We start from the raw sequence: 22,648 nt of genomic DNA, 5'->3' as shown, positions 1-22,648 counted from the left end.
AACAACTTTTTCTATAGAAAATGTTGTTATGGAACAACTTTTCTATAGAAAATGTTGTTATGGAACAACTTTTCCATAGAAAATGTTGTTATCAAACCACTTTTCTATAGAAAATGTTGCTGTCGAACAACTTTTCTATAGAAAATGTTGCTGTCGAACAACTTTTCTATAGAAAATGTTGTTACCGAACAACTTTTCTATAAAAAATGTTGTTACCGAACAACTTTTCTATAAAAAATGTTGTTACCGAACAACTTTTCTATAGAAAATGTTGTTACCGAACAACTTTTCTATAGAAAATGTTGTTACCGAACAACTTTTCTCTAGAAAATGTTGTTACCGAACAACTTTTCTCTAGAAAATGTTGTTACCGAACAACTTTTCTATAGAAAATGTTGTTATCGAACAACTTTTCTATAGAAAATGTTGTTATCGAACAACTTTTCTATAGAAAATGTTGTTATCGAACAACTTTTCTATAGAAAATGTTGTTATCGAACAACTTTTCTATAGAAAATGTTGTTATTGAACAAATTTTCTTTCGAAAAGTTAATATCGAAAACTTTCTTTACAAAATGTTATTATCAAACAACTTTTCTTTAGAAAATATTGTTATGGAACAAGTTTTCTTTAGAAAATACTGTTATCGAAAAAATTGTCCATAGAAGATGTTTTTATCGAACAACTTCTCCATAGAAAATGCTGTGTCGTCGAAAAACTTTTCTGAAGAAAATGATGTTATCACACAACTTTTCTATGGAAAATGTTGTTATTGAACAACTTTCATATAGAAAATGTAATTATCAAACCACTTTTCTTTAGAAAATGTTGCTATCGAACAACTCTTCCAGAGAAAATGTTGCTATCGAACAACATTTTCTGTAGCAAATGATCTTATCGAACAACTTTTCTATGGAAAATGTTGTTATTGAACAACTTTTATATAGATAGAGATGGTTTTTACCGGGTATTTACCCGGTAAATACCCACACGGTGGGTAAATACCGGGTAAATACCCATTTGTGGGTATTTACTATATTGAATGGCAAATACAACATTTTACACCCTATTCCTGGGTTTAGGTTGTAAATTCGTTTCAAATGGATAGTTTTACCATACTTTAGACTAGTGGGTAAATACTTGGGTAAATACCCTAGTATTTACCCAAGTGTTGGGTAAAAACTCATTAACTGCCGAACCACTTGACGTAGGCTGACAAAATTTGGCTTACGTCTTTTTTATGTCAACAGAACTTCTCGTACTGAACATGGGGTCTCTGGGTCCATGTTTTGATATAGCCCCCATATAGCCGTACCTCCCGATTTAAGGTATTTTTTATCTATTAGCCACATTTTACAACCAAATTGGCTGTAATTTATCACAGTGAGCCCCCAAGGGGCAGCAAATATCCTTGCAAAAATTTGGCAGTATAGGTCTACGTTTTCTAATAGTCCCCATATAAGGGTACCCCGATTTCGAGTATTTACCCAAATTTTGGGTAAAAACTCCTTAACTGCCGAACCACTTGACGTAGGCTGACGAAATTTAGCTTAAATCTTACTTATGTCAAAAGAACTTCTGGTACTGAACATGGGGTCTCTGGGTCTATGTTTTGATATAGCCCCCATATAGCTGTACCTCCCGATTTAAGGTATTTTTCATCTATTAGCCACATTTTACAACCAAATTGGCTATAAATTAGCACAGTGAGTCCTCAAGGAGTACAAAATATCCTTGCAAAAATTTGTCAATATAGGTCCACGTTTTCTAATAGCCCCCATATAAGTGTACCCAGATTTCGAGTATTTACCCAAATTTTGGGTAAAAACTCTTTAACTGCCGAACCACTTGACGTACGCTGAGAAATTTGGCTCAAATCTTACTTATATCAAGAGAATATCTAGCATTGAAAATGGGGTCTCTTGGTCCATGTTTTAATATGGCCTCCATATAGCCGTACCTCCCGATTTAAGGTATTTTTCATCTATTAGCCACATTTTACAACCAAATTGGCTGTAATTTGGCACAGTGAGTCCTCAATGAGCATTAAATATCCTTGCTAATATTTGTCAACGTAGGTCCACGCTTTCTTATAGCCCCCATATATGGGTGCCCTGATTTCAAGTATTTACCCAAATATTGGGTAAAAACTCTTTATCTGCCGAACCATTGGCGTAGGCTCATAAAATTTGGCTAGAAACTTTCTTATATCAATAGTATTAAAAGTATTGAAAATGGAGTCCCTGGGTCCACTTTTTGATATAGCCGTACCTCCCGATTTCAGAAACCCATATTGGGGCCACAAGAAAACGTGGACCTACGTCGACAATTTTTTGCAAGGATATTTTATACATATTGGGAACCCACTGTACCAAATTACAGTCAGTATGATTGTAAAATGTGGCTAATAGTTAAAAATACCTTAAAATATGGGGCCTATATCAAAACATGGACCCAGGGACTCCATTTTCAATACCCTTATTACTATTGATATAAGAAAGTTTTGAGCCAAATTTTGTCAGCCAACGTCAACTGGTTCGACAGTTAATGAGTTTTTACCCAATTTTGGGTAAATACTCGAAATCGGGGTACCCTTATATGGGGGCTACAGGAAAACGTGGACCTACATTGACAAATATGTGCAAGGATATATTATACTCTTTGAGGACTCACTGTGCCAAATTACAGGCAATTTGGTTGTAAAATGTGGCTAATAGATGAAAAATACCTTAAATCGGGAGGTACAGCTATATGGGGGCTATATCAAAACATGGACCCAGAGACCCCATGTTCAGTACCAGAAGTTCTTTTGACATACGTAAGATTTGAGCCAAATTTTATCAGCCTACGTCAAGTGGTTCGGCAGTTAATGAATTTTTACCCAAAATTTCGGTAAATACTCGAAATCGGGGTACCCTTATATGGGGGCTATTAGCAAACGTGGACCTATGTTGACAAGTTTTTGCAAGGGTATTTGCTACATATTGAGAACTCACTATTTCAAATTTCAGCCACTATGATTGTACAATGAGGCAAATAGACAAAAAATACCTTAAATCGGGAGGTCCGGCTATATGGGGGCTATATTAAAACATGGACCTAGAGACCCCATTTTCAATACTAAATATTCTCTTGATATAAGTAAGATTTGAGCCAAATTTCGTCAGCGTACGTCAAGTGGTTCGACAGTTAATGAGTTTTTACCCAATTTTGGGTAAATACTCGAAATCGGGGTACCCTTATATGGGGGCTATTAGAAAACGTGGACCTATATTGACAAATTTTTGCAAGGATATTTTCTGCTCCTTGAGGACTCACTGTGCCAAATTACAGCCAATTTGGTTGTAAAATGTGGCTAATAGATGAAAAATACCTTAAATCGGGAGGTACGGCTATATGGGGGCTATATTAAAACATGGACCTAGAGACCCCATGTTCAGTACCAGAAGTTCTTTTGACATAAGAAATATTTATGCCACGTTTTGTCAGCCTACGTCAATTGGTTCGGCAGTTAAAGAGTTTTTACCCAAAATTTGGGTAAATACTCGAAATCGGGGTACCCTTATATGGGGCTACTAGAAAACGTGGACCTATGTTGACAAGTTTTTGCAAGGGTATTTTCTACATATTGAGAACTCGCTATGCCAAATTTCAGCCACTATGATTGTACAATGAGGCAAATAGACAAAAAATACCTTAAATCGGGAGGTACGGTTATATGGGGGCTATATCAAAACATGGATCCAGAGACCCCATTTTCAATGCTAGATATTCTCTTGACATAAGTAAGATTTAAGCTAAATTTCGTCAGCCTACGTCAAGTGGTTCGGCAGTTAAGGAGTTTTTACCCAAAATTTGGGTAAATACTCGAAATCGGGGTACGCTTATATGGGGACTATTAGAAAACGTGGACCTATATTGACAAATTTTTGCAAGGATATTTTCTGCTCCTTGAGGACTCACTGTGCTAATTTACAGCCAATTTGGTTGTAAAATGTGGCTAATAGATGAAAAATACCTTAAATCGGGAGGTACGGCTATATGGGGGCTATATTAAGACATGGACCTAGAGACCCCATGTTCAGTACCAGAAGTTCTTTTGACATAAGAAAGATTTATGCCAAGTTTTGTCAGCCTACGTCAAGTGGTTCGCCAGTTAAAGAGTTTTTACCCAAAATTTGGGTAAATACTCGAAATCGGGGTACACTTATATGGGGGCTATTAGAAAACGTGGACCTATGTTGACAAGTTTTTGCAAGGGTATTTGCTACATATTGAGAACTCACTATGCCAAATTTCAGCCACTATGATTGTACAATGAGGCAAATAGACAAAAAATACCTTAAATCGGGAGGTACGGTTATATGGGGGCTATATCAAAACATGGACCCAGAGACCATTTTCAATGCTAGATATTCTCTTGACATAAGTAAGATTTGAGCCAAATTTTGTCAGCCTACGTCAAGTGGTTCGGCAGTTAATGAGTTTTTACCCAACACTTGGGTAAATACTCGGGTATTTACCCAAGTATTTACCCACTTGTTTAAAGTATTGTAAAACTATCCATTTTGAATCGATTTCATAGCCTAAACCCAGAAATAGGGTCTAAGATGTTGTATTAGCGATTCAATATAGTAAATGCCCAAATAAATACCCACAAATGGGTATTTACCCGGTATTTACCCAATTTACCGGGTATTTACCCATTGGGTATTTACCCACTGTCCATCTCTATATATAGAAAATGTTGTTATTCAACCACTTTTCTTTTGAAAATGTTGTTATCGAAAAACTTTTCTATAGAAAATGTTGTTATCGAACAAAATTTCTTTAGAAAATATTGTTATCGAACAACTTTTTAAGAGTATATGTTGTTATCGAACAACTATTATATAAAAAATTTTGTTATGAACAACTTTTCCATTGAAAATGTTATTATCGAAAATGTTGTTATCGAACATCTTTTTTAAAGAAAATATTTTTATCGAACGGCTGTTCTATAGAAAATGTTGTTATCGAACAGCTTTTCTATACAAAATGTTGTTATTGAACAAATTTTCTTTCGAAAAGTTAATATCGAAAACTTTCTTTACAAAATGTTATTATCAAACAACTTTTCTTTAGAAAATATTGTTATGGAACAAGTTTTCTTTAGAAAATACTGTTATCAGACAAATTTTTTAGAGTATATCTTGTTATAGAACAACTTTTCTATATAAAATGTTGTTGTCGAACCACTTTTCTACAGAAAATGTTGTTGTCGAACAACTTTTCTATAGAAAATGTTGTTACCGAACAACTTTTCTATAAAAAATGTTGTTACCGAACAACTTTTCTATAGAAAATGTTGTTACCGAACAACTTTTCTATAGAAACTGTTGTTATCGAACAACTTTTCTATAGAAACTGTTGTTATCGAACAACTTTTCTATAGAAAATGTTGTTATCGAACAACTTTTCTATAGAAAATGTTGTTATCGAACAACTTTTCTATAGAAAATGTTGTTATGGAACAACTTTTCTATAGAAAATGTTGTTATGGAACAACCTTTTTATAGAAAATGTTGTTATCAAACCACTTTTCTATAGAACAAATTTTCTATAGAAAATGTTGTTATCTAACAACATTTCTATAGAAAATGTTGTTATCTAACAACATTTCTATAGAAAATGTTGTTATCTAACAACTTTTCTATAGAAAATGTTATTACCGAACAACTTTTCTATAGAAAATGTTGTTATCGAACAACTTTTCTATAGAAAATGTTGTTATGGAACAACTTTTCTATAGAAAATGTTGTTATGGAACAACTTTTCTATAGAAAATGTTGTTATCGAACAACTTTTCTATAGAAAATGTTGTTACCGAACAACTTTTCTATAGAAAATGTTGTTATCGATCAACTTTTCTATAGAAAATGTTGTTATCGAACAACTTTTCTATAGAAAATGTTGTTATGGAACAACTTTTCTATAGAAAATGTTGTTATGGAACAACTTTTCTATAGAAAATGTTGTTATGGAACAACTTTTCTATAGAAAATGTTGTTATGGAACAACCTTTTTATAGAAAATGTTGTTATCAAACCACTTTTCTATAGAACAACTTTTCTATAGAAAATGTTGTTATCTAACAACATTTCTATAGAAAATGTTGTTACCGAACAACTTTTCTATAGAAAGTGTTGTCATCGAACAACTTTTCTATAGAAAATGTTGTTATGGAACAACTTTTCTATAGAAAATGTTGTTATGGAACAAGTTTTTCTATAGAAAATGTTGTTATGCAACAACTTTTCTATAGAAAATGTTGTTATGGAACAACTTTTACATAGAAAATGTTGTTATGGAACAACTTTTCTATAGAAAATGTTGTTATCAAACCACTTTTCTATAGAAAATGTTGTTTTCGAACAACTTTTCTGTAGAAAATGTTGTTATCGAATACATTTTTCATTGAAAATGTTGTTATCGAATACATTTTTCATTGAAAATGTTGTTATCGAACAACTTTTCTATAGAAAAATGTGTTATCGAACAACTTTTCTATAGAAAATGTTGTTATCGAACAACTTTTCTATAGAAAATGTTGCTATCGAACAACTTTTCTATAGAAAATGTTGTTATCGAACAACTTTTCCATAGAAATCTTTGTTATCGAATATTTTTTTATAGAAAACGTTATTATCGAACAATTTTTCAAAGTAAAATGTTGTTATAGAAAATTTTTCAATAGAAAAATTTTTATCTACCAACTTTTCCATAGAACACGTTGTTATCGAACACCTTTTCTATAGAAAACGATGTTATAGAAAAACTTTTCTAAAGAAATTATTGTTTTCGAACACCTTTCGTTAGAAGGTGCTGTTATCGATTAACTTTTCCTTAGAAACTGTTGTTATCGAACAACTTTTTCTATGAAAACCTTTTCTATAAAAAATGTTGTTATCAAACAACCTTTTAATAGAAAGTTTTGTTATCGAACAACTTTTCTATGGAAAATGTTGTTATCGAACAACATTTATATAGAAAATGTTATTATCGAACAACATTTATATATGGAAAATGTTGTTATCGAAACATTTTTCAATAGAAAATGTTGTTATCGAAAAACTTTCTTTAGAAATGGTTGTTATCGAACAACTTTTTTATAGAAAATGTCGTTATTGAACAACTATTCTAAATAAAATGTTGTTATAGAACAACTTTTCTATATTAAGTGTTGTTATCGAACAACTTTTCTATACAAAATTTTGTTATCGAACAAATTTTCTATAAAAAATGTTACCCAAGAACTTTTCTACCGAAAATGTTATTAGCGAACAACTTTTCACATAAAAAAATGTTGTTATCGACCTACTTTTCTATAGAAAATTTTGTTATCGAACAATTTTTTTTAGAAAATGTGGTTATAGAACAAATTTTTAACAGAAATTGATGTTGTCGAACAACTTTTCCATAGAAACTTTTGTTATCGAACAACTTTTCCATAGAAAATTTTGTTATCGAAAAACTTTTTAACAGAGAATCTTGTTATCGAACAACTTTTCTCTAGAAAATGTTGTTATCGAACAACCTTTCTTAAGAAAATGAAACATTTTTTTCTTTTTCAACATAATCCGTGCTATATTCAGCCAAGTCACTTAATCCCCACGTTGCTTTGTTTCAAAGGCAATAACTTTTTGACAAAAAAAAAAAAAAAAAATTCAACAAAAATAAGGAAAAAAAGAACAAAATTTTGAGTCATGTGAAGCCACAACAACATGCTATAGTCAACTGTTGCCATAGTAATGCTCGGGGTAATGTCCTGAATGGAGTCAAGCCACATTCCTCTCTGGTTGCTGCGTAGTATGTGTTAATGACAATTTGGGATAAACCAAAGTTTGGGTAAAACAATTTCAGAAAATTTAATTTTCACATAACTTTTGACATGTTATGGGACTATGAAAATGGCAAAAAGGAATGAAGGAATCCATCAATCTAAGCAATTTACGCTGTTGCTTTTATGTGGTAAGAAAATGTCGTATACTTTGGTTTCCAAAAATGTGTTTCGGGTAATTAGATTTTATCACACCACACACCTGCTTGCTTGCGGAGAACACAAAATTTAACTCTAGCAATGAAAATACTTACGGCCAAACCAATATTCCTAACCAATTTCGATTCTGCAATATTGGCAAATGGTCTATAAGCTCCCCTGCATTCAACGTATTTGGTCATCTTCGATGAAAGGGCGATTGCGATAACGTGACCTGCGAGTGTGTGGGACCGGAAGGGATTCAAAGCAAAAAAAATGATATCTGTTAAAATGTAGTTAAAAACAAATAAAATTCAATTTTATTGAAATAAAGTTCTTCGTTTCGTTTTTTTTTTTTTTTTTGTACGTTCCAAGGCCTACAGAAGGTCGGCCATTCGGAATTCTGTTAACAACTTTTGACAACAAACATAATTGATTTTACATTATTTGGTCTGTTCCAGTACTGCAAGAATCTACTAATTTTTACTATTTTTTTCGATAACATAAAGGAAAAATTGTTATCGTAGTAATAAATAGTAGCTTCTTGCAGGTTCTGGAACAGAGCAAATGTGAGTTGAGTTTCTTTGTATTTTAAATCACAATAATGTTTTTGACAACAGACATAATAATCAGGTGGGCTTATTGGCCGACCTTGTATAGGTCTTGGTACGTTCCATGGTCAATAGTTTCTCCACCTCAAGGTGATTGCAAGAAATAATTTCATTTACTTGCACTTTTTTATTTCTAACGAAAAGTTTAAACTTTTCCATTGCAATGGATGGTATTTGTGCATGCCATATGGCATGTCCATGCTTGTAGATTGACTGATGGATGGATGCTGTTGCATACATACCTGCATGACATGAAAGACATTTTGCGTTCGGTAAATGATGCAGATGAACGTCTTCTGTCAGCAAATGATATTAAACCTAAAAGCGAAAGGAATAGGAAAATAGATAAATGTTAAAAAATGAGGAATATATAACTAACAAATACAACGAAAAAACAGTATTTTCCATAGAAAAAGTAATAGATAACAATACTTTCTATAGACAATATTTTTATGGAAAACAACATTTTCTATAGGCAAACCATCGATAACCAATTTTTCCACAGAAAAAGCAACTATACTATAACACCTATTTCTATAGAAAAAGTTATCAATAACAGATTTTTGTAAAGAAAGATTCATCGATACCAACGAGTTCTAGAGAAGAAGTTATCCATAACAAAAGTTATTGATAACAACATTTTCTAATGAAAATGTTATTGATAAAAACTTTTTCTAAAAAAGGTAAACGATAATAATGTTTTCTACATAATAAGTTGTCTATAATAATTTTTCTATAAAAAAAGTTATAGAAAATATTTTTTAACGAAAAACCACATCGATAAGAATTTTTATGTGCAAATGGTTGTCGATAACAATTTTTCTAGGGAAAAAATAAACGATTTTTTCTGTAGAAAAAGTAATCGATAACCATTTGTTCTAGAGAAAATGTCATCGATAAAAACTTTTTCTATAGAGGAAAACATCGATAACAAAATTTTCTTTTGTAAAAATCATAGATGACAAGTTCTTGCTGGAAAAATCATCGATAATAGCTTTTTCTGCAAAGGAAATCATTGATAAAAACTTTTTTGCAGAAAAACACATCAATAAAAACTCTTTGTATAGAAAAAGTGGTCGATAATAATTTTTTCTTTTGAAAATGTCAATGATAACAATTTATTCTACAGAAGAAGCCATCGATAACAGATTTTTCTACAGAAACAGTCATCGATTACTATAAACGAATTTATCGATAACAACATTTTCTTTAGAAAAAGTTATCTGTAACAACATTTTATGTAGAAAAGGGCATCGATAACAATGTTTTCTGTAGAAGAAAACATCGATTTCTATAGAAGTCATCAATAACAAAATTTTCTTTTGAAAAAAGTAATCGATAATAACTTGTTCTGTAAAAAGAGCCATAGATTACAAAATTTTCTATAGAAGAAGTCATCGATAACAAAGTTTTCTAAAGTCATACATACCAACTTTCTTATAGACTTTCTTTTTATCGATAAAAGACCATCGATAATAACTTTTCCTTCAGAGGAAGTTATCTACAACAAAATTATATGTAGCAAAAGTCATCGTTAACAATTTTTTCTATTGAAAATGTCAACAAAATAACAAAATTTTATTGAGAAAAAGTCATCGATAATAACATTTTTAATAGGGAAAGTCATCGATAATAAATTTCCTATAGAACAATTAATCGATAACAACTTTTTCTGTAGAGGAAAACATCGAAAACAATTTTGTTTAGAAAAAGTCATCAATAACAACTATTTTAATAGAAAGAGCCATCGACAACACCTTTTTCTAAATAAAATGTCATCGATAATAAATTTTTCTGCAGAAGAAGTTATCGATAACAATATGTTCTATACAAAATGTCATCGATAATAAAATTTTCTTTCGAAAATGTCTTCGATAACAACTTTTTCGATAGAAAAGGTTATCGATAACAACTTTTTCTAGATAAAAAGTCATCAATAACAAGTTTTTCAGAAGAAAAGGTGATCGATAACAAATCTTTGTGTAAACTAAACCATCCATGCTATCTCTCAACCTATTGTTACCTTTAAAGCAAAAACATCATAATTGTGACTTCCTTCCCATTAATTCCCTAATTTCTGCCTTCCAAGTGCCTTCATTTCCTACCACGATAAGTGTTAACAGCCCATTCTCTCATGTGACTTCTTTATATTCCAATGTGCTTTCTACCGATTTATTGATAAGTGTTATATAAAAAACCCCATTAGCTATCATTTCCATTTCAAGAATCAATTTCGTTTCACCTGCTTACTGTTGTGATATTTCGTTTTATCAATCATGGCTTATTGCCAAATCGCTGCTAGCAGGTAATTTCCGTTTCCATCTCTAAAAAATCAGCCAAATGAAACCAATTTCCTTTAAAACACCTTTTTTTTGGTCTTGCCGAAAAAGGGAAGCAATATACAAACATATCTTAACCGACAAATCTACAGATATGAAAATTTATTCTCTCTGCCCAACTTACCCCGCAACTCCACCACTTTCCATGTGATTTGCCAGCTTAACATCATCACTCCAAACATCGAATTGCCATATTCTCAGGCCCAAAACACCACACAAAGCATTACCTGTATGGATACCAATACGCATATCGACATTGATGCCAGTTGCTTCACGTATGTACGTGTCTAAAAAAGAAAAGCGAAGGGAGAGAAGTTTATTATTTGAAGGCATATTATTTTCTATGTGTTGTGTATTAATAAAAAAGTACTTTGGCAAAACTATCGATAAAAATTTTTTCAAAGGAAAAAAACCTTTATAACAGCTTATCATATAGTAAAAGTTATCGATAACAACATTTCTTAGATTACAATTTTCCTTAGGAACATTTTCGATAACTTATCCTATGAAAAGAGATCAATAGCAAATTATCTTCGATAACTAAATTTCTTTTAGAAGAAGTCATTCATAACAAATTTTCCTATAGAAAAAGTCACCGATAACATGCTTTTGCTTAGAAAAATTCCGCGATAAATTTTTTTCTATAGGTCATAAGTCATCGATAACTAGTTTTTTTATATAAAATGTTATCGATTCCAAAAAAAACCTAGATAACTACTTACGATTTAAAAAAAAAATTATCGCTTACAACTTATCTTAACGAAAATGTCATCGATAACAACTATTTCCTTAGAAAAATACATCAATAACAATTGTTCTATAAATATGTCATCGACAACAATTTTTCCTATAAAAAAGACTTCGATAGAAAATGATCATAGACAAAAGTAGGTCGATAACAACTTTTTTCCATAGAAAAATTAATCGATACAAAATTTTCCTATGGGAAAAGTCGACTATAACTTATTTTTGTCTATAAAAATTTATCGATTATAATTGCATCTTCAAAAAAAGTAATCACCATCATTACTTACTATAGCAAGGTATTCGATAACAACTTTTCCTGTCGATTAAGTAATTGATAACAACTGTTCCTATAGAAACAGCAATCGACAACTGGTTTGTTTCTATAAAAACCCATCGGCCGTGATCAAGTTTTCCTATAAAAAATTCGTCGATAACAACTTTTCCTATAGAAAAATGTATCAAAAAGAAATTTTTCTATAAAAAATCATCAAAAATCATAAAAATGGTTTGTAAAGAAAAAATCACCGATAACAGTTTTCATATAGAGGAAATAATCAATAGCGTTTTGTCCTTAAGAAAATGAAGTTAATAGCAACATTCCTTTAGAAAAAGTAATCGATAACAATTTTTTTTATAGAAAAATCATCTGTAAAAAATATTCCTATAGAAAATATAATCGCAAACATTTTTGCTTTGAAAAATACATCGATATTTTTTATGGAAAAAGTAATCAGTAAAAATTTTGTCTATAGAAAGAGTTATCGATAATAACTTTTTCAATTTCTTCTTCAAAAAAGTCATCGGTAACAAATTTTCTTAAAGAAAAGGCATCCAAAACATTTTATTGTATAGAAACAATCATCGATAACAACTTTTCTCATGGTAAAAGTCATCGGTAATAACTATTTCCCTGGAAAAAGGCACCGATAGCAACTATATCCCTGGAAAAAGTCACCGATAGAAACTTTTCCTATACAAAAACTAATCGATGACAACATTTTTCATAAAAAAATACATCGATAAGAACTTTTTCTATAGAAATAGTTGTCGATAACAAATTTTTCTATAACAATAGTTGTCGGTAAAAAATTTTTCTATAGAAATATTTCTCGATAACAACTTTTTCTATAGAAATAGCTGTCGAAAACAACTTTTTCTATAGAAATAGTTGTCGATAACAACTTTTTCTATAGAAATAGTTGTCGATAACAACTTTTTCTATAGAAATAGTTGTCGATAACAACTTTTTCTATAGAAATAGTTGTCGATAACAACTTTTTCTATAGAAATAGTTGTCGATAACAACTTTTTCTATAGAAATAGTTGTCGATAACAACTTTTTCTATAGAAATAGTTGTCGATAACAACTTTTTCTATAGAAATAGTTGTCGATAACAACTTTTTCTATAGAAATAGTTGTCGATAACAACTTTTTCTATAGAAATAGTTGTCGATAACAACTTTTTCTATAGAAATAGTTGTCGATAACAACTTTTTCTATAGAAATAGTTGTCGATAACAACTTTTTCTATAGAAATAGTTGTCGATAACAACTTTTTCTATAGAAATAGTTGTCGATAACAACTTTTTCTATAGAAATAGTTGTCGATAACAACTTTTTCTATAGAAATAGTTGTCGATAACAACTTTTTCTATAGAAATAGTTGTCGATAACAACTTTTTTCTATAGAAATAGTTGTCGATAACAACTTTTTTCTATAGAAATAGTTGTCGATTACAACTTTTTCTATAGAAATAGTTGTCGATTACAACTTTTTCTATAGAAATAGTTGTCGATTACAACTTTTTCTATAGAAATAGTTGTCGATTACAACTTTTTCTATAGAAATAGTTGTCGATTACAACTTTTTCTATAGAAATAGTTGTCGATTACAACTTTTTCTATAGAAATAGTTGTCGATTACAACTTTTTCTATAGAAATAGTTGTCGATTGCAACCTTTTCTGTAGAAATAGTTGTCGATTACAACTTTTTCTATAGAAATAGTTGTCGATAACCGCGTTTTCTATAGAAATAGTTGTCGATAACAACTTTTTCTATAGAAATAGTTGTCGATAACAACTTTTTCTATAGAAATAGTTGTCGATAACAACTTTTTCTATAGAAATAGTTGTCGATAACTATTTTTCTATAGAAATATTTGTCGATAACAACATTTTCTTTACCCCCTTCACCCGCTTTATTAAAAACCCTTTTACAACCTTTGCCACCCTCTCTTTGTCACAAAGGCTTATTGTTTAGAGCTCTTCCACCGCCCATTGCGAAAAAGGTCAATCCTAAACAACAAAAAACAATAACTTAAACCGCAGTCTGCCTCTTTATCCTTTGTAATGAAACATTTCCAGTTCAATAAAACCTCATTTAAAATCAGAATATTGATTACATTGTTTGTGGATTTAACTTTACGTTAAATTATTTGTATTATTTGAAGATATTTGGTCTGAACTCCAAGAATCTACAACTTTTTACTATTTTTTCGATAACATAAAGCAAAAATAGTTATCGCTGTAAAAAGTTGTAGATTCTTGCAGGTACTGGAACAGGCATATTATTTTCTATGTGTTGTGTATTGATTAAAAAGTACTTTGGCAAAGATATCGATAACAATTTTCCAAAGGAAAAACCCCTTTATAACAGCTTATCATATAGTAAAAGTTATCGATAACAAGATTTCTTAGATAAAAATGTTTCCCTAGGACAAAACATCGATAACAACTTATCCTATGAAAAGAGATCGATAGCAAATTATCTTTGATAATAAAATTTCCTTTAGAAAAAGTCATTCATAACAAATTTTCCAAGAAAAACCTCGATAACAACTTACCATTTAAAAATGTTATCACTAACACCTTAACGAAAAAGTTATCGATAACAACTATTTCCTTAGAAAAATACGTTAATAAAAATGTTTCTATAAAGAAGTCATCGATAACAATTTTTCCTATTGGAATAGACTTCGATAGAAAATTATCATAGACAAAAAGTAAATCGATAACAACTTTTTTCTATAGAAAAATTAATCGATAAAAACTTTTACTATGGGAAAAGTCGCCTATAACTGATTTTTGTCTATTAAAATTTATCGATAATAATTGCGTCTTCAAAAAAAGTGATCACCATCATTACTTTCTATAGAAAGGTATTCGATAACAACTTTTCCTGTCGATGAAGTAATTGCTAACAACTGTTCCTATAGAAACAGTAATCGACAACTGGTTTGTTTCTATAAAACCCCATCGGCCGTTATCAAGTTTTCCAATAAAAAAAGTCATCGATAACAACTTTTCCTATAAAAAATATATCGAAAAGAACTTTTCCTATCAAAAAATCGTCGATAGAAATGGTTTCTATTGAAAAAATCATCATTAACAGTTTTCATATAGAAAAAATAATCAGTAGCGATTTATCCTAAGAAAATTTAGTTGATAGCAACATTTCTCTAGAAAAAGTAATCGATAACAAATTTTTATATAGAAAAATCATCTATAAAAAATATTTCTATAGAAACAAACAGACATTTTTTCTTAGAAAAATACATCGATAATTTTTTATGGAAAAAGTAAACAGTAAAATTTTTGTCTATAAAAAGAGTTATCGATAAAAACTTTTTCAATTTCTTCTTCAAAAAAGTCATATCAAAGAAAAGGCATCCAAAAAATTTTATCGTATAGAAATAATCATCGATAAAAATTGTTCTCATAGTAAAAGTCATCGATAACAACTATTTCTCTGGAAAAAGTCACCGATAGCAACTTTCTTACACAAAAACTCATCGATGGCAACATTTTTCATAAAAAAATACATCAGTAAGAACTTTTTCTATAGAAATAGTTAACAACTTTTTCTATATAGATAGCTGTCTATAACAACTTTTTCTATAAAAATAGTTGTCGATAACAAAATTTTCTGTAGAAATAGTTGTCGATAACAACTTGTTCTATAGAAATAGTTGTCGATAACAACTTGTTCTATAGAAATAGTTGTCGATAACAACTTTTTCTATAGAAATAGTTGTCGATAACAACTTTTTCTATAGAAATAGTTGTCGATAACAACTTTTTCTATAGAAATAGTTGTCGATAACAACTTTTTCTATAGAAATAGTTGTCGATAACAACTTTTTCTATAGAAATAGTTGTCGATAACAACTTTTTCTATAGAAATAGTTGTCGATAACAACTTTTTCTATAGAAATAGTTGTCGATAACAACTTTTTCTATAGAAATAGTTGTCGATAACAACTTTTTCTATAGAAATAGTTGTCGATAACAACTTTTTCTATAGAAATAGTTGTCGATAACAACTTTTTCTATAGAAATAGTTGTCGATAACAACTTTTTCTATAGAAATAGTTGTCGATAACAACTTTTTCTATAGAAATAGTTGTCGATAACAACTTTTTCTATAGAAATAGTTGTCGATAACAACTTTTTCTATAGAAATAGTTGTCGATAACAACTTTTTCTATAGAAATAGTTGTCGATAACAACTTTTTCTAAAGAAATAGTTGTCGATAACAACTTTTTCTATAGAAATAGTTGTCGATAACAACTTTTTCTATAGAAATAGTTGTCGATAACAACTTTTTCTATAGAAATAGTTGTCGATAACAACTTTTTCTATAGAAATAGTTGTCGATAACAACTTTTTCTATAGAAATAGTTGTCGATGACAACTTTTTCTATAGAAATAGTTGTCGATAACAACTTTTTCTATAGAAATAGTTGTCGATAACAACTTTTTCTATAGAAATAGTTGTCGATAACAACTTTTTCTATAGAAATAGTTGTCGATAACAACTTTTTCTATAGAAATAGTTGTCGATAACAACTTTTTCTATAGAAATAGTTGTCGATAACAACTTTTTCTATAGAAATAGTTGTCGATAACAACTTTTTCTATAGAAATAGTTGTCGATAACAACTTTTTCTATAGAAATAGTTGTCGATAACAACTTTTTCTATAGAAATAGTTGTCGATAACAACTTTTTCTATAGAAATAGTTGTCGATAACAACTTTTTCTATAGAAATAATTGTCGATAACAGCTTTTTCTATAGAAATAGTTGTCGATAACAACTTTTTCTATAGAAATAGTTGTCGATAACAACTTTTTCTATAGAAATAGCTGTAAATAACAACTTTTTCTATAGAAATAGTTGTCGATAACAACTTTTTCTATAGAAATAGTTGTCGATAACAACTTTTTCTATAGAAATAGTTGTCGATAACAACTTTTTCTGTAGAAAGAGTTGTCGATAACAACCTTTTTTATAGAAATAATTGTCGATACCAAATTTTTCTATAGAAATAATTATCGATAACAACTTTTTCTATAGAAATAGCTGTCGATAAAAATTTTTTCTATAGAAATAATTTTCAATAACAAGTCAGAAAAACCATATATCAAAATAAAAACAAGTAAAAAAGCATTAAGTTCGGCCGGGCCGAACTTTTCATACCCTCCACCATAAAATATTCTGAACTAAAATGGAATAATTACTTTTCATTCCTGTCCCCAACTTTAAGTGGCTACGTTAAAATGTCAGATAATGTTTATGTACATTTATGTTTCATTCGGGAGGCCCTTTTTTATGGTGCCTATATCTAACTATGTATGTTGACAATTTTTGGTGGGCTAGAAATTGGGATAGGGGTTATAATAAAACATGGGCCTATGTTGACAGTTTTTGATGGGAGCCTTTAATGTCAAATAACTCCTAATTCGGTTAAAAAATTTAGCTAGAATCTTCAAAATAATGAAAATCGGTACATAACGTGGGAACTTTAAATGTCATTAACAGCTAGTTCGGAGGTATCTGGGCTATACGAAAATATGAACTTAAATGAACCGTTATATGGGGGCTATAGTTTATATAGTTTTGTCATATAAGTTTATTGACATTTAAGAACTTTAAATGTCAAATTATAGCTACATCGGTCTGAAAATGTAGCTACAAACGTCAAAACACCGCAAATCGGGGGTACCGTTATATGGGGGCTATACCAAAACGTGGTCCTATGTCCACAAGTTTTGTTAGATAAGTTTATTGACACTTAAGAACCCTAAGTGTCAAAATATAGCTAAATCGGTCTGAAAATGTAGCTAAAACTGTCAAAATACCGTAAATCGGGGGGTACCGTTATATGGGGGCTATACCAAAACGTGGACCTATGTCCACAACTTTTGTTATATAAGTTTATTGATATTTAAGAACCCTAAATGTCAAATTATAGCTACATCGGTCTGAAAATGTAGCTAAAAACGTCAAAATACCGCAAATCGGAGGGTACCGTTATATGGGGGCTATACCAAAACGTGGACCTATGTCCACAACTTTTGTTATATAAGTTTATTGACACTTAAGAACCCTAAATGGTAAATTATAGAGACATCGGTCTGAAAATGTAGCTAAAAACGTCAAAATACCGTAAATTGGGGGGTACCGTTATATGGGGGCTATACCAAAACGTGGACCGATATATCCCATCTTCGAACTTGATCTTCCACGGCTAAAAAAGTTGTGTTCCCCAATTTTCAGCTAAATCGGTCAACAAATGCGACCTGTATGTTGCGAACGGACGTTTGCTCTTATATCGAATAGTCTTTTCACCACCCATTGCGAAAAAGGTCAATCCTAAACTACAAAAAAACAATTGCTTAAGTCGAACGTCCCGGCCTGCCTCCTTATCCTTTGTAATAAAACATTTCCAGTTCAATAAATCCTCATTTAAAATCAGAATCAGAAGATTGATTACATTGTTTGTGGATTTAACTGTACGTCAACATTTCAACAAAATCTAAAGATTAAACAATTTGTTGAATATTTATGCCCATCTCCATTGCCCAGCAAGGGAAGAGGCTGGAGGACAATTTGTTAAAAATTCAAATAAAGTCGCAAAGATTAAGGAAGGTCTTTTATATCCTTTGGGGCCATATCATGGTTTTTTAACACTTTCGATTATGTGGTCTGTCTACCTCTCCCGCTCTCTCTTTGTATTTCCATAGATTGTTTTCGTGTTTGTTGTCCAACACCTGGTAAATATTAAAACAAGTGTTTGTCCTGTTGTCCTGTTGTTGCTGATCAAAGTTCCAGCTTGTATCGGTGGTTGGAGGGGTGGCAGCGGTTGTTGCTTCACAACCACAGTATCCTTGTGTTGCTGGTTTTTATTATGTCAGCCTACTCTGGAAGAGTGTATACGTAGATACTTGTGTGTGTACGTATGTGTTTGTTGATTTGTTTGCACGAGAATTCAATAACAATTTGTTTACATTTCCAAAGTACATCATCACTGTTGGTGTCATCTACATAAATATTGTATTTTGTAAAATGTTTACAATTGTGTGGGAATTTTGTTTAGAACTACGTATGTGTTGGCAGATAGAAGAAGACAGAATGTTTTTGTTCATCATCTACATACCTGATTGCATCAATCATTTGTAAACCCATATTGACGCAGTTCGATGCATGTTTAGATCTCGAAACGGGAAGGCCAGGGACACAGTAATAACAATCTCCCAAAATGTTAATGCGCAGATAGTGATTTTCCTAGAATGATAAAAGGAAATATAGAACATTTTAGAAAATTACAACTTTTTGGTACAGAAAAAAATTCATCGATAACATTTTTCCATTAAAAGAGTTATGGTTAACAACTTTTTCTAAAGCAATAGTCATCGATTATTATTTCCCCTAAAGAAAACGTCATCGATAACAAATTTTTTTATCAACAAACTTTTTCTAAAGAAAAAGTAATCGATAACAACGTTTTCTGTAGAAAAGTTAATCGATAACAACTTCTTATATGGATAAACCATCAATACACAATCTTTGTATAGAAAAGATGATCGATAATTAATTTGTCAATAGACAAAGTCGTCGATACTATAGAAAAAGTAATCGATAACAAATTTTTCTGTAAAAAAAGTAATCGATAAAAATTTTTCTGCAAATAACAATTTTTTCTTTAGAAAACGTAATCGATAAAAATTTTCTTTTAAAAAAGTCATCGATAACAAGTTGTACTATAGAAAAATCATCGATAACAACTTTTTCTATAGGAAAAGTTATCGATAACAAATCGATAAAAATTTTCTTCTATTAAAAAAGTCATCGATAACTAGTTTTACTATAGAAAAAGTCATCGATAACAACTTTTTCTATAGAAAAAGTTATCGATAACAATTTTTTTTCTAACAAAAAATCATCGTTAACAACTTTTTTAAAAAAATATTAATCGACGACAACTTTTTCTATGAAAATAATCAATGATAACATTTTCTGTAGAAAAGTTAATCGATAACAACTTATTACATAGAAAAAGCCATTCGTTACAAATGTTTCTATTTAAAACAATCATCGATAACAACTTATTCTGCAGAAGTGGTAATAGAAAAACCATCGATAACCACTTTTTCTATAAAAATAGCCAACGATAACATGATGTTCTATAGAAAAAGCCATTGAAAACAACTTTTCTATAGAAAAAGTCAACGACAACAAATTTTCCATAGAAAAAGTCATCAACAACAACTTTTTCTATAGAAAAAGTCATCGACAACAACTTTTTCTATAGAAAAAGTCATCGACAACAACTTTTGCTATAAAAAAGGTCATAGATAACAACTTTTTGTATGGAAAAAGTAATTGATAACAACTTTTCCTGTCAAAAGAAGAAATCGATTAAAAAGTTTTATAAAGAAAAGTAATCGATAAAAAATTCTATAAAGTCATCGATAACCACATTTTCCATACAAAATGCCATCAATGACAACTTTTTCTACAAATAAAGTAATCGCTAACAAGTCTTTTTTATAACAAAAAGTAATATATAATAAAAATTTCTATAAAAAAGTCATCGATAGCATATCCTTCTAAAGAAATAATTACCAATAAGAAATGTTTCTGTAGAAAAAGTCATCGACAACAATTATCTCTGTAGATAATGTGACCGATAACAAATTTTTATACCGAAAAAGTAATCGATAACAAATTATTTTGCAGAAAAATAATCGACAACAAATTTTTCTATTGAAAAAATCATCGATAACAAATTTTAAATAGATTACAAATATCGATGGCAACAATATTAAAAATATCGATAACAACTACTCCTACAGAAATGACTATCGAAAACAAAAATTCCTGTAGAAAAAGTCCTGGGCATTAACTGGAAAGATATTATATAATATATGATATTTAACATAGAAAATTTGTAGAATAAAATAATTGATAATTCTCCATTATTATAAGTCTTCTTTTGTTATAGTTTGGATTTACCGAACAGATTTATAGCGTTCCTGTTGAATTAAAGTAAACAATTATGATTGAATTTCAAGGGGGAGCTACTTGGTATTAAATTTGAATGTAAAAATTATATTTTTAATGCCTCCAAATTGGTTTATTTTGCGTTTTCAAATCCTATGGTTGTTTCGATAGCGAGGTTATTATCGATGACTTTTTCTATAGAAACAGTTGGTGTCGATGCCTTTTATTTACAAAGAGTCATTTTCGATGTTTCTTTGATAGAAAAAAGAGTTATCAGTGAGTATCTCTATAGAAAAAATTTTTAACGATTACTTTCATATAGATCAAGTGGATATTGTTGTTGTTCTATGGAAACAATTGTTATCGGTGTTTTCTTCTATTAAAAGTTATTATCGATGACTTTTTCTATGGAAAAATGCTATCGATTACCTCTTCAATGGAAAAATTCTTTATCGATGATGTATTCTAGAGAAAAAGTTTTTATCGATATTTTTTACAGAGAAAGTTGTTATCGATATCGTTTACTACAACAAATATTGTTATCGATAAGTTTTTGATAGGAAAATTTGTTATTGATAACATGTTCCATTTGAAAATTTTGTTATCGATGATTTATTCCCTAGAAAAGATTGTTATGATGATTGCGCTACAAAAAAAGTTGATATCGATTACTCTTTTTGGATAAGTTGTAATCGATTACTCTTTTTGGATAAGTTGTTATCGATTACTTTTCCTATGATTTTTTTTTTTTTTTATTGAAAATTTTTTCATAGGAAAATGTTGTTATCGGAGTTTTGTGCTACAAAATAGAATAATATAGAAAATACGTTATCGACACCATTTTCTATGGAAAAAGTTATTACTTATTATTTTTTCTATATAAAAAGTATTTGTCGATGAGTTTTCGATAACAAAAGTTGTTATCGATTACCTTCTCCATGGTTTGAATGGATGATTTTATTGCATATAAAAAGTAGTTATCGATTATTTTTCCATAAAAGTGGTTGTTATCGAGGTTTTTTTGGAACCAAAAATTTGCTATCGATGACTATTTCGATGAAAAACTTGTATTTTTTGTTTTTGCGAAGGTCATTTTACAGTGATATTTGAATTAATTCTCATTCGAGTGGATCTGTTATGATCAAAAAGGTACATTGAAAAATTAGAAATCCGCCGAAGTCCCACACATTCAAACATTATGCTACGCTTCACGAGTGGTTAAGTCCGATCACGAGGCACATTAGAACGTTCATTTAGTGGATGGATGAATGCTAAGCTTGGAAAAAACACTTTTTATCGATGCCATTACTACAGAAAATATTGTTATCGATGACATTTTCCATGGACCAAAGCTGTTAACGATGATTTTATTCTATTGAAAAAGTTGTAGTCGTTCAACTTTTTCATTAAACAGTTGTTACCGATGAATTTTTTGTACAAAATTTGTTATCGATTATGTTATCAGTTTTTTATTTATGCTTTTTCTACCACAAGTTGTTGTCTATAACTTGTTCTATAGGAAAAAGTTGTATTTTTTCCATAGTAAAAGTTGTTATTGTTGACTTCTTCTATACAAAGTATATTATCGAAGACATTTTCTACTGAAAAATTTGTTATCCATGGCTTATTCTATAGAGAAAGTTCT

The 22,648-nt window shown here is 30.1% G+C and overlaps 2 protein-coding genes across 3 annotated transcripts in view; both read right to left on the bottom strand.

Annotated features, from left to right (window-relative positions):
* LOC141388256 (adenylate cyclase type 2-like) overlaps positions 1 to 22,648 on the bottom strand; it is a 517,012-nt gene that overhangs the window by 310,986 nt on the left and 183,378 nt on the right. The window lies entirely within an intron of this gene.
* Positions 1 to 22,648, bottom strand: part of LOC141388258 (adenylate cyclase type 2-like) — a 209,685-nt gene that overhangs the window by 3,678 nt on the left and 183,359 nt on the right. The window contains exons 7-10 of the mRNA XM_073958297.1: positions 19,157 to 19,284; positions 11,092 to 11,254; positions 8,871 to 8,946; positions 8,134 to 8,252 (exon numbers count right to left, since the gene is read on the bottom strand). Of these exons, the coding sequence (XP_073814398.1) occupies positions 11,239 to 11,254; positions 19,157 to 19,284 (144 nt within the window). The 3' untranslated portion in view covers positions 8,134 to 8,252; positions 8,871 to 8,946; positions 11,092 to 11,238. The remainder of the gene's footprint in view (positions 1 to 8,133; positions 8,253 to 8,870; positions 8,947 to 11,091; positions 11,255 to 19,156; positions 19,285 to 22,648) is intronic.

Source organism: Musca autumnalis, unplaced genomic scaffold (genome assembly GCF_047663935.1).
Source record: "Musca autumnalis isolate F117 unplaced genomic scaffold, ASM4766393v1 scaffold_9, whole genome shotgun sequence".
Classification (NCBI taxonomy): Eukaryota; Metazoa; Arthropoda; class Insecta; order Diptera; family Muscidae; genus Musca; species Musca autumnalis.
Note: the sequence above shows the minus strand (reverse complement) of the source record. Positions and strands in the feature narration are given on the sequence as shown.